General features: G+C 39.4%; 1 protein-coding gene across 2 annotated transcripts in view; it reads left to right on the top strand.

The window, feature by feature from the left end:
* Window positions 1–10,989, top strand: part of LOC108765408 (uncharacterized) — a 65,457-nt gene extending 54,468 nt beyond the window's left edge. Inside the window, exons 3-4 of one of the 2 annotated variants that reach the window (XM_018514103.1) lie at window positions 10,058–10,165; window positions 10,564–10,989. In XM_018514103.1, coding sequence (XP_018369605.1) covers window positions 10,058–10,165; window positions 10,564–10,813 — 358 coding nt within the window. In that variant the 3' untranslated portion in view covers window positions 10,814–10,989. Of the gene's footprint in view, window positions 1–10,009; window positions 10,166–10,548 lie in introns of those variants that run through there. The other variant, XM_018514102.1, reaches the window with a different exon arrangement.
* The last annotated feature ends 2,472 nt before the right edge of the window (window positions 10,990–13,461 follow it).

A 13,461-nucleotide genomic window follows, 5' to 3' on the forward strand; every position in this document is an offset into this window, starting at 1 on the left:
GACTGACTGACTGACTGACTGACTGACTGACTGAGGACCGTCCGTCCGTCTGTCCGTCTGCCCGTCCGTCCGCCCGTCCGTCTGTCCGTTACTCTTCCGGTCGCTCCCTGTCGCGGCTCTCGCCAGTGACAGGGGGTGGCCTCGAATACGACGGCGACGACGGGGTGCGACTGTTTAGTCGGTGGCGCTGCCGCTCCGCGTTACCGTCCCCTCAGCCCTTTATCCCTTCTCCGCGGCAGCCACCACCTCTGTTACGCTCACAGGGGTTGTCCTCGTCACTCACTGCAGGCTCGACTAGTCAGCAACACCCCCGGCGTCCCACCGTTGCGGCCTCCCCTATTCGACGGATTCAAGGGATGGCGCTGCTGCCGTCACCGCTGCCGCCGATGCTGCTGCTGCTGCTGCTGCTGCCGCTGCTGATGGTCTCGTATGAGGGGTTGCACAGCTACCCCTCGAGAGTGCTGATGTCGGTTCTCGATTCCTGCAGGTCGCTCTTTGTGGTTGTGCGTATATGATACGAACGCGTGGCATGGGAATGAGTGTGTGTTACCGTTATCAGTGGCGTAGGACACGAATTCTTTGCACAGTATCGCAGTTGTTAATCGACGCATTCTCATAAACGCTTAGGAACATTTTTCACAGAAGGAAAGTTCACATCAATTTCTTGAATAAAGCAGAAAATTTATCTATAATTTCCAAATTATTAAACGATCGAAAAATCTTCCGCGGATTAATTAGGCTTGTTTTGTCCAAATGTATAATACTTATACCATTCTTAAATTTTTAGATTTATATCTTCTTTCTTTCTTTCGCTAATAAAATTTTAATTTGAGATTTAAATTATAAAGATATGATGTTTAAAATTAAAAGGTTATGAAACAATCTCATTTGACATTCTTATGAAAAAAAAGCAAAAACTTTAGATTGACAAAAATTTTTCATTATCAAATAAATGTGCGGGAAATAGAACTTGTATATTTCAAGTAGAAATCTAAATTTACGCATTATTAAAAATGAAGATATATTTAAATTAAAAAAAGAAAAATGGTGATGTATGCAATAGCAGCGTAAACTATATATATCGTAACCGCAATATTTTGCTTTGTCTACATAAACGGTGATTTCGTATTCTTAGTACGTACACACGCGGCACCATACTTTGCGTAAAGTTGAATTTATGTTGCACTACGTATTTGGAGCTCGCTATGTAGACTGGGTCGCCCAGCCTGATTTAAAAAGGAGATTGGAAAAATGTAAAATAGGAAGCTGCAGTTACAATACGTTGTAGTCTTCACTACGCTTGCATTTATTTAGAATAAGAGTGGAAAGTTGAAGTTATTCGTACGATTCGATATATATTCGTCACAGTTCTCAGAATAATGATAAGTAACAATGTAAAAAAATGATGCATTCAATTCTATATATACACGTTTTTACATTTTATTTAACAATTATTCAATATTTTTTAATAGCTTTTTTAACAAATTTACTAAATTACAAGTTTGCTGCTCAGAAAGAATCGATAACAATCTCTACAATTATTATTACTTCTCTATCTACAACCCTCTGCGATTTACAATAATATATAATTGCGAATAGGAGTATGTCTGAATAAATAGAAACGCGATTATCGCAGCGCGCGCAACGAACTTTTTCAGGGATGGTTTAGTCGGGATGAGATTTCCGGCAAAGGCTTTCCATCCGGTCATCGACCTCTTACGCTACGCAACGCACTGAGCTATCTGTAAATCTTTTCCTCGCAAACTCTGCTGCTGTTTATCGCACCATACCACATCCGACGTAACATACATACGCATACACGCATACATCCATAAACGCAAGTCCCGGGATTCCTGCAAAAATCGGAGGGGAGAACAGCTGGTCAGGGTTCCACGTTTCTGAGTCTCGTTCCTGGCGTTACGATGAGCGTGTAAATTCTTTTCTTCTCTCTTCCTCCCCTCCCCCCCCTCTCTGTCTTTCTCTCTTGAGAGAGAGAGAGAGAGAGAGAGAGAGAGAGAGAGAGAGAGAGAGAGAGAGAGAGAGAGAGGGGGGGAGGTAGATGGTAATTCCTACGGAAGATTGGCTGCATAGTAGCGATACCAAGGCGATATACGTCGTCTACTTGTTGTCGCCGACAACGGTGGTAGTGGTACGTAGTACAGTGACGATGAGAGTGGTGGTAGTGCAAGGGTGGCGTACGTCGGGGTGATACTGTACAGGGATGTATCTCCCCTCGTGCAAAAACGAGGGTGGCGCGGCACGAGTGTAGGGAGGAAAGCGATAGGGCGATAGCAGCGGAGCACGCGGAGCACGAGAGGAAGACGAGAGGAGAGGAGAGGAGAGGCGAAAGGGGTTGAGAGGGGAAGGAGAATCGCACGTGCGCCTGCGTTGAGCATCGACCCGATGTCTAGGCAACACCTGGTAGCGCCCCACGTGCCACGTTAGGGTGGCACCAGCGTCACTCGGCAGCTCGGCAGCTCGGCACTCCGCACTCCGCACAACGTACAAGTATACAAGCCGCGCCGCGCGCGCGATCCATGCCCTCGGTATCGAATATCCCACTGGCCTTTCTCCCCCCTCTCCCCCTTCGCTCCCGCTCCCGCTCTCGCTCCCTTCTAGTACTCGGAATATCTCGTCTACTGACCCACGCCAACGGAGGAGAGACGAGATAGACGTCTTTCGACCCTCCTGAATTCTACGCCCGATGCACGCTCCGCGGATGCCCGGCGCCGCCGCCACCGCCGCCGCGACGACGGAATTCCTTTTTCGGGGTGGGGCGCGCGCGGCTGGAATTTCGATACTCGAGCTCGCGCGGGTGGGTCCATAGCTGCACAAACGATTCGGGGAAGGGGCAGAAACTTCAATATGCCGCGTAATGCTCATATTACGCGCGTTGTGAAACGCGATTCCGCCAAAAAACGGACGATAGGGCAGAGAATGTTTTCAGCCTCGCGTAAAAGCTTTCACCTCTACACTTTTATGCAACAGTATAATGTCTATAATAAACCGACTGTACAAATGTAATGCGCTAAATTTAGATCAGAGCCATTCCTCTGAAGAAGATTCGGTGGATGATGCAGGAGGAAGCTATTATAGTTTAGGCAAGGGAATATAGAGATAAATGAGATGAGGAATACGTTCTTATTTTCTGGAGGATAAAAATACAGCTCCTGCCGTATACGATTCCTACCACCATCCATTCTTCTTCCCTACCATCCCCTCTGTAGAAATTAGTTTCTGTGTATCCCCACTTCTCAACCCTGCTCTATCGACACGGTTAAACACAAGGGAACCTCGATATTTGAACTCGATAAAGAGAATTGGGAATTTCTCCCGCGAATAATATTTGCTAATTGGAACTTTCTCGTGGAGAAATAGAAGGATGTTACATAGGATGACCTAGAATCCTCGTTCGTGCTCCACATAGTGAGGCCTTTCGACTATTTTCATCCTGTTTTCCTGCCTCAAATTCGTTGATCAAAAGATCTGGATTAGGAGAATGTCCAATTATTTTTAATCAAATTACAATTGACTGAAACAGAAGTGGCAGATCAGTTTTTATTTAATTGCTATATAAATGTTGCGGTGATACATATATAGATACAGTTTCAATTATTTTTTTGTAGATTATTGAAAGAAGTTAAACAGAATGTCGGAAAGATATTTGTCTCCAACCTATAAAAATTATAAATTAGTTTGTGAAACAAGATTATGTTTCCACATACTTAAAAATTTATTTTATGTTAAAATTACTTATACATTTAGGCTTAACACGTAGATATGACCTAGCCTACGAAACGCGTTGGTTTTTATCTTGAACGTATAACAGATATATATAATTTAGCGCTACAAATTTAAACTTCTCTATTAAAATAAAGAATTATTTCCATTTTATGGAATTATCGTGTGATTATCTTTGCATAATGTCGGCACGATAGCATCTCTCTCTCTCTCTCTCTCGTTATTGCGTAATATTCTGTTAAAATTTTGCTTTGCGACGAGCTTCAAACGGGGAAGCCATCAATGATAATCTATTACCAAACGATGCGCCCACAGAGAGCAGATAAGCCTTTAACGTTTACGTAGCCTCGCTTTTCACCTTGCGACACCGATTACGCGAAATCGTTATTAATTAGTCCAGCTTATCGTAAAGTATCGGGGCCACGTCGAGGTGCTTGAATTATTTCCACGAACGCGAGCGAGCTCGGTCACGTAGGGTATTTACCCTAAACCCTTCTCCATGCTACAGTGAAGCGCATTAATGATGATCGCCTGCACTTCTCTCGTGTTATTCGCGGGTCAAAGGAACGGCAGAAACATGCACTGGACAGCGGAACATTGACGTATGCCAATCTCGAGAAAGTTATACCCAGACCAAGTTATTGTGTACGAACAAACACAAATGAAAAACTTGCACGTCCGCGCTGGCTCGGTCTGAATTCAGACGAACGCTATCAATGCTTTGTAGGATACAAGGCTCGAAGATACATTTACAAACGAAGCGAAACTCCTCTTTCACTGCATCTCTCTCTCTCTCCATCATGCCCACTGGTAAGTTAACGTCGAGCAAGACGTATGCGTGCGACGAATAATTTACGAGGCTCTGATTTAGATTCTGATTTGGCCACTCGACTCCACGGGGGTACACGAATCGGGGTGAGATTGTGCAACCTCGGGAATGAAATCAGCCCACTCACGACGTAAGCGATACGAATCGCGCCGACGATACGCTATTCGCTCTTGTCTCTCATGTATAATCTCTTTTAAGATATATACTTGAAAGGTTGTCAATGTGGAAGCCTCGAATCACGTTCCGGATGTTATAAAGAGATCCTCCGGTAACGAGATATAAACTTTGATATTTTGCTTTCCATCGGTGCTCCGGGGTCTGTGTATGCCTCAATCGGGGCTATGCAAATATTTTGATTTCAGGCTGGTGCGATGTTCATCGGCGGAAATTTCTGTATGTGCGCTAGGACGAGAGTTTTCGTTCTTCATCGTCGCCGTCGGCGTCGGCATCGGTGTCTGCGTCGGCGTCGGCGTCGGCGTCGGGAGGAGCGGTTGAATAGCAACGCGCCCTTTTCCAATTACGCTTACCCCTTTCGGGGTTATTGAATAGACGTATAATAAGGGGCTTATGTATTATGTATCGAAATTTCATATCGTCGTCTTATGTACGCCATTAATTTTCATTCTGACCCTTCACGATTACTTATCCGATTTTAAATCGATCTCATATCGTCGGGTGATGCAATATTATATATATATATATATTCTCTAAAGTAAAAGAGGTATTTTGGCAATAAATTCTTTCTAGTGTTTTAAGATGCTCATTAATTGCTCGTCAATTTAATTTGTGATATTTCTATTCCAATTTCAGTTTAGGATTGGATATGTAAATTCACACTGAAATATTAATAATCACTACGTTGTACCTTATAATTAAAACAAATAAGATATTTGTTTTCTTAGTTGTGTAATTGTTAATGTTATATACTGTACATTTCCTCGAGAATCTCTTTGATGTACCGAAACAAAACACAATTCTACGCAAAATCGAATCAGAAATGAATTGAAATCCACGTTTTCAAACTCGATTGTTGTCATGCTGCTGTCGTTTAACTCGCATCCACAGGTAGTTGATTTCGTTGTCTGGATTTCACTGGCTTTGCAGCGTTTAGTTGCGCACCATGCTTGCCTGCAAGAATAGGGGACCTCGAGTTTTGGCTCGCAACTTGCGTCCGGCGTACTTTATCTCAGAGAATGCTCCACAAACTTTCGCACTGTTGCACAGTCTCATTTTTATACATGACAGCAACTTTTGTAGATAGAAAATTGATGAAATTTTGAAAAGGGAGAGTATCGCACAAACCAATCGAGATAATGTCCTCCCTAACTAGAAGGAGATAAAATCCTTTCTTCAAAATTTTGGGAAATAATAACAAAACGTTGAGAAGATGTGTTAAGTAATTGACTTTCGATTATTTAATTTAAATATCCACAGGTCTGCCCTCGGCATTTAAGGGTAGTCTGACGTTCAAGGTTTCGGCTGCTGGGTGAACCAAATTTCATATAACTATGTGAAAGATCGATCGTTGTGCTCGTTGTTCTATACATGTTGTACGTACGGCCTACCTTGCACGGTTCGCGTGATTTCAATCGCGGAACACTTTGACGTCCCGATGTATCGAGACAAGGATAAAAAAGACCGATGCTTTATGCGGCTGCATGCATAGTTCGGCGATTGACTCCATTCTGTGCTTTCCCGCTTTTCGTATCGACATGCCGTTCTTCGTTCGATAGACAAAGAATAATAAACAGTCGAAAACTCGCGGTACACCTTCAGCAATTCCGCGGCGCATTTCCAAATACCGAGCACGGTGGCAAGAAGTAGCAATGAAGGACGATATTTAAGTGTCTTAAATGTTTCTTGCGGTCCTGGATTACAACGTCGTATCGCGATGACAAAATTATTGAGAAATCTCTTACTTGTGGTTGCAAAGATTATATTCAAATATTGTAATTTTAATATTTTTTATATGGCATGATAAAAAAGTCTGTCAATTTTTACATTGAATTTTTATAAGCGTATGATATGTACCCATGATTTTAATATACTACAGTGTGTGCAATTAACTTTTTCATAAACGAGTTTGTTGAAACAATGTTGATTGCGTTTATCGGAAAAATAATTCGATGCAATGAAATTAAATCAAATATTAATTTGGCAACAAATTAATTTTTTCTGAAAAGAAAAAACGTCGAGAGATGGCAATAGTTTCTTGAGTAACAAACGAATGAAAATGCTTGGAAGCGAAGCTTTCGAAGGACAATATTTCCTCTCGCGAGTATTACATTAAATATGACGTTTCCTTTCTGCAAAATCTTGGGAGAACAAATCTTTCGTTTTTCCTTTTTGCTTCATTATGCATTATTTATCTTACTGAGTTTGCCACTGCATTGCGTCATCTCGTAATCTACTTATCTATAAAAGTGGAACGCGGGGTCCTTTCGCATTGTGAAAAGTGCGGCCGTTTGAAGTATTAACTTGTTGTTACTCCGAGAGAAACGCTTTTCGAAGCATACGAGTATACATTTGTATCCTCGGGCAGTAAGTAACGTCCATTGCTAGGGTCGATACTGCGATAATGTCTGGAATTATCGATCGGCTTGCATTAATGGGCTTCTCCTCGCATCGTGAAAATCAAGGATGACAAGAAGGGGAATTCAGGATACGCGAGACTTTTATGAGCTACAGTAAAAACTTTCTTCGTTGAAAGAATGATGAAAAAAAAAAAAAAATACTAGAAGGGGAAATACATAATTTATAAAGAATAAATACATCATGGAGTTACTATTAATATTGATGTAATAGATTTTTGTTAAATATATAATCGTATACATACTATATAAATATCTTATTGTTACTATAAATTGTAGTTGAATTTAGCACTTTGGCCATCTATTCTATCTGCAGATTCTTGTTGAGAAAAATTCGTTCGTGAGAATTCAATACACGCAGGAATTCGCATTATTGTCTCCGACAGTTCTAATGAGATAATTCACGTTGTCGTGTTAGACGTGTTGAGGAGTCTTAATGGCAGGGTCGAAAGAGCGTTTCTGTCGCGATGTGTTTGCGTCTCATCGTCATCCTATACATGTGACCCACCCTTTCGCGAAAGCGCATGCCAACTGTTATAAGGGTTCTAAAACAATACAAGTACGGGACGCTGACGTATCTGCAGCACTTTATCGCGATGTATACTCGACGGATTTACAATTTACGAATCTACAACGAATGAGAACAGGGATTGAGATTTGGCCTCGTGTGTTACGTGCGTGTGTTTCACCGTGATGTTTTTAAAGTCAACCTCGTACGTACGTACGTTCTAATTTGTACGACTGAGAATGACGCAGATCACGCTCGTAATAAAATCGACTTAATATGGTTTTACCTGAAATGCTATTCTTTCAATCTGTTCTGTGAATGCTACACGTATTAATTATTATACCGATAAGAAATGCATATTTATAATCGTACAAATTAAATTCTTAGTTAATAATACGTTTATTTATATATTTAACAATTTATTAAGACGTTGGCAATAAAAATACATGACTAAAAAAAATATTGCATAAGTTACAAAAATTAAATATTTCAAACTAAAAATGTTAAAATACTAATGCTAAAAAGTAAAATGTGCGTGTATACAAAAACTTTGATTATACTTTTATTTCTGTATTATATTTGATTTAATTTGGAAAATATAATTATTGTAATAGCTATCTTATAATTACGAAAAAACGAAAGAGATTTTTCATAATCAAGATTTTTAGTTCTTGATCTGTTGAAATTTAGAGCTGAAGAGTTTTTATATGTACGAATTTTGCATTTCTGGCAACGTCGCTTCGATTCTTCCCTCTTTCAAGCACCCTTCCGCAGTTCTAGGGTGAATCATCCCCCTCTGTCCTCGAGCTCCGACGATAATGCGAGTCCCCGCGCACTTTGTACCGTCGAAGGAGGTCAGGTCTTTGTGTCGGATGATATAAATTTATGCGTAAGGAGAAGAGGGCCGGACCGTGAGATATAGCGGTAACGGAGGAAAATGTCATGGTAGAGAGATAAGCGATCGGATGGATTTAGAAGAACAAGTAGGGGAACATACGAAACGCTGGAGTTTATGGCATGGAGATATATACACGTGGGCGTTTTATATTATTGCGACTATTTTTTTTTTCATCTTTTTTAGGATACAAATTGTCTATGTCGCAAGTGGTGCAAATCACACTTTTTAAGTGCGGGATATTGATTGGGAGATACATATATAAGCAATCTGTACAGTATATAACATTTATTTTAAATAAATTCTATATAATATTTCAACATATACTATACATATCTAAAGATCTTATTTAAATTATGAGCTTTTTTTATTCGTACTAGAGGTCTTCCAATTTCCATCTGGATTATATATATATATATATATACATACATGTTACGTGAATTTATCGCTACCCAAAATTTGTTGTTTATGCCTTACTTGAAGTATGGCTCATGCATACGCGAGGATGCAGGAAATATAGAAGAATATAGATGTACGAGCACTCATATGTAGATGTAAATTGGAAAATCGTTCGCGTGTATTTCCAAGTGTCTGGCGTCGTAATTCAAGATAACTGACGTAGCCATCAAGGACTTTTAAAGGCTCGTTTGTCTTGCATGGATTTGCGAGTATTGATTTTGTATACTACTTCCAAACAGGCTTAATTTCAGTTCATTCCGCTAATTTGTCGAAGAAGGTATTTCTTTATACACGTTCTTATCGTTTTCTTCCGAGCAATTTTCTGCCACAAGACGCTAAATTTTGCTTCCGTGGCATTTTAACGAATATTTTAGGAACAGCAGAATTATTAACTTTTAGCGAATTTAATTCTTAATGCCATTAATTCGCCATAATGTCTCTAACGGCTTACCGTTGTAATTCGCGAACAAGCTACGTAATCGTGGCCGAATTTTATAGGGCGGAAGGATATTTCGATATCTTTTCTCATTTAGCGTAAATGGCGGATGCGCGCGCGGGCACGAATAATTACATTGTGAATTTTTATTCTGAAGGATTTCACTTTAAGCTCAGATTACCTTAAAGTTCTAAAAACCTGAATTTTTCTTATAAAATTTCTTTTCCACACAGTCTGAAATGACATGAATAATTTTTTAATTTTTTATAATATTTTATATTTATAATAAGATTATTAATTATAGGACATATCGACTTGCATAAAACAAGTATTCAATTTTTTTCCAGATTTTAAATAAAAAAAGCACACAAGACAATTTTCTTTCTCTTTCTATATATATTTATGTTAGAATAAGATCTTTTCCGAATATATGAAGATGCATTAAAGTAAAAGATTAATTTGAGGCAGCCGGTTCCTGATCTTCCGGTCGTAGTCATTGTACCCGTATTATCGTGTTTTAAACGAAGTTTTAAATTTTACGGCTCAACTTTAAAGTCTCAAGTTTCACGGCGAGCCCATTATCTAACGTAATTTACAGTTCCAGAGTAAATCATCTCCATGATATGGCGCTACTTAGGACAGCGCCTTGGAGAAAAAGCGATGAGTACAAAAGGAACGAGAATACGGAAAAGGAATGGAATTGTAAGTTCCACGAATGGATGTTATGTGTTATTAACGTCATCTATTATTTATTCGTTAATCGTTACTTCTATAACAGTTATATATTCATAAATGTTACTAGTTTAGATCGAAAGTAGAAGAGTCTGCATTGAATATACAATAATTTTATAATATCGGATGTAATTTAGACTGTGGTACCTACATCCAGTTCAATTAATAATCATTTAGATACATCAAAGTAACGGGCCAAGTTAATAATTATATTACACAGACTAAATAGATCGTTACTACTGAGAAGAGTATTTTTAATCTAAGATTTCTAAAACTTTCAAAATAAAATCTACATTAAGTAAACGTAAATTCTGCATCATTAATAAAGCACCGTTATTTTTTCTTTTTTTATTTCAGCGGGTATAAATTAAGTGACCGAAAGGGATCTTGGAAAGAAAAGCAACATGGTCTCTTCGCGGGGATGAAATCCATACCACCCACGTGCTATGACGTGTTCGACTTTTACCCTTTGCGCCTCTCGGTGTTTCCAGAGATAACACTCACACAGATGCGAAACATTCAGCACGAACCAACTCGCGCGCATGCGAGGCGACGTAATATATATTTATGTACGCGTCATTTCACTATATGGAACGACGGTCCGAAATCGCCCCTTGCTTAATGGAACTACCCTTAACAAAATGGCGACCACTCGAGCGAAATTCGGATGTATGATATCTACACTAGATGCCGCAAATACCTTTAATACACAAAGTGGTAATGATTTTCCGCATACTCGTGTCTAATCTCATATTTGTCACGGGAAACCTCAACATTCATCGAGGAGAACATCACAAAACGGCCGTAAGTTTTGCATTCGATATATCGATAAAATAAAGATAAATAATAGATCTCATGTAATTGATCAAAAAGTAATTTTAGATAATTTGACATGAATTTAACGTTTGTTGTAAATTTAAAGATAACTTTAAACTTACAAATTTTTAGTTTAATTTATTGTTTATATTTACGTATATATTATATACATGAATTGTATAAAGTTATTGGAAGGGGAGACGTTATTGGCGCTGTTTGTGCCATTCTATCCTCGTTTTACATCTAATAAACGATGAAAATAGAATGATAAATAACAATAATAATAGCGTCTCTCCGTGCGCATCCGATGTTAATAATAAATATGAAACTATTATACAAAAATGTATATAGGATTCAATATACGCGATTCAGATATATCCTACAGTTATAAACATCTCGATGCAATTTCGTCTTACTCATATTTTTTAATTCGAAAGAATATCATAAATTATTAATTATGGTTTTCTTATTGGAAACTTACGAAAATTTTAAAGAGTCGACAAATTTTCGGAGAAGAACCGTTTCCAATAATTATCAATTGTGCGGTGCCTCATCCGAGACGGACGGACGTGCGGCTGGACTCGGGACTGGCTGGCCGTTTCGTTATTATTCGTTTCGCTCGCTCTCTATTCGACTCGAGCACATCGCTTCGCCGACCATCACCCGTTGCTCGGCAACCTCTGACTCGCGACGTGTCGTTATATGATGGCGACGGGGGTGGATAACCGGTGCGGCTGTTCAGTCTCTTCTCTCTCTTTCTCTCCCTCTCTCTCTCTCTCTTTCTCTTTTATTTTCTCTCCTTTCCTCCTTCTCTTTCTATCTCTCTCTTTTTGTCTCCACTGTTCACCGAGGCTGTAGAGTGGCACTCGTTGACCAAACGGTCATTACGACAAATGTTAGTTATATCTTGACGACGCCATCAGATACTCCGCAAACTAGCACGAATCGGAGGAGGGTGTATATGGAGTGAACCACCATAACCACCCTTCAACGAATATATAGCGTTGTTGGCACCTATCCATGTAAGCTGTAGCTACAGGATTATGCTCGTACGCGTTTTACGTAACTTTTGGTTGAGAATACATGTATAATCGATAACCGGACAATATAAGAAAAAGATAGATGTATACTGTATAATAATAAATAACAACTCATTCAAATAACTTGAATCGAAAGTGGCTCGCGCAGATTAATCTTACAATAATTGATAATAATTTATATTAAGATATATTTGGATACTGTTCGAACATTATTCAAATATGCTAATTTTTTTATTTACAAATTTGCTCAAATGAAAAAGTTAACAACACAATTTTAGAAATCGGTGAGATAGCTCTTCTCATTACGATGATGAATTTTCCAACTGGGTTAATGACGCGAGAAATTTACCATATGGCTTCATTCTAAGTGACCGTCTGGTTATCATCGCTCTATACATGTTCTTAAAGTTTACGTAAGATGGAACGAAGATCATAGATTAAGATAGAACTTGTCAGGGATCATATATCTGAACCCATTAATTACTACGGCGCTATCATAATCTCTCGCACGATCTTGCATTCCGAGATGATTAGTAAAGTCCCCGTAAATTTCGCAGAGAACACGTCGCGAATCTATTTACATCATCGCAACGGCATTAATGTGCATGTAATAAACGATAGAAAATAAGAATCAAGATTGAAAAAAGCAACAAAATTTTATCGAAAATATGAGAAAGAAAAAGTTTATTATTAAAATTATACAGGACAACAGGACGTTGCGGAAAAAAATTATCTTGCCATTATCCGCAACATTTGTAGATTATAATATTTTATTACCATTTTAATCATAATAAATGATCGGTAGATATTTACGTAATGTAAGTAAAAGAATTACAATTAATATAAGGCCACAGTCAGCGAGAAAACGTACAATTAATGTCTGTCGACTTAGGAACGTACGCATAGTTAATTTCGTTTACGTTACGACTCGATAATGTTACTACTCGATATTGTTGCTAGCTCCCTCGAGAAAGTTAGAACGGTGTACCGCAGACAACATCTGAGAAAATAATCCGAGTTAATTCCATCGGAGCTACACATCTCGAGCCAACTTGTAGCGTTAATTCCAGGAGTCTCATGGAAAGAGAATGGATATACAGCCATACGTAATAAATAAATCCAATAAAAGACACGCGAGGTAGAACGAAATAGAAGAAAACGCGAACCGGCCAAGCTAACCGGAGACAGAGAGGAGACACCGACAAACGGAGGCAGAGACAGAACTCGAAGCGCAGAATAGTGCGAGGGTGAAAAGAGAGACGTGGACGGGGAGGAACATCACGGGAGCGAGACGCAACGATGGTGGAAGGGGATGGCGCGCGCTATCGCGAACCCCGCCGACGAACGCGGCAGGATGCCGAGGTCGACGGTATCGATTGGCGTCGGCGTTTCCTCGTCAGTATCTAGCGGTCGG

The sequence above is a fragment of the Trachymyrmex cornetzi genome, unplaced genomic scaffold (assembly GCF_001594075.2).
Source record: "Trachymyrmex cornetzi isolate Tcor2-1 unplaced genomic scaffold, Tcor1.1 scaffold488, whole genome shotgun sequence".
Taxonomy (NCBI): Eukaryota; Metazoa; Arthropoda; class Insecta; order Hymenoptera; family Formicidae; genus Trachymyrmex; species Trachymyrmex cornetzi.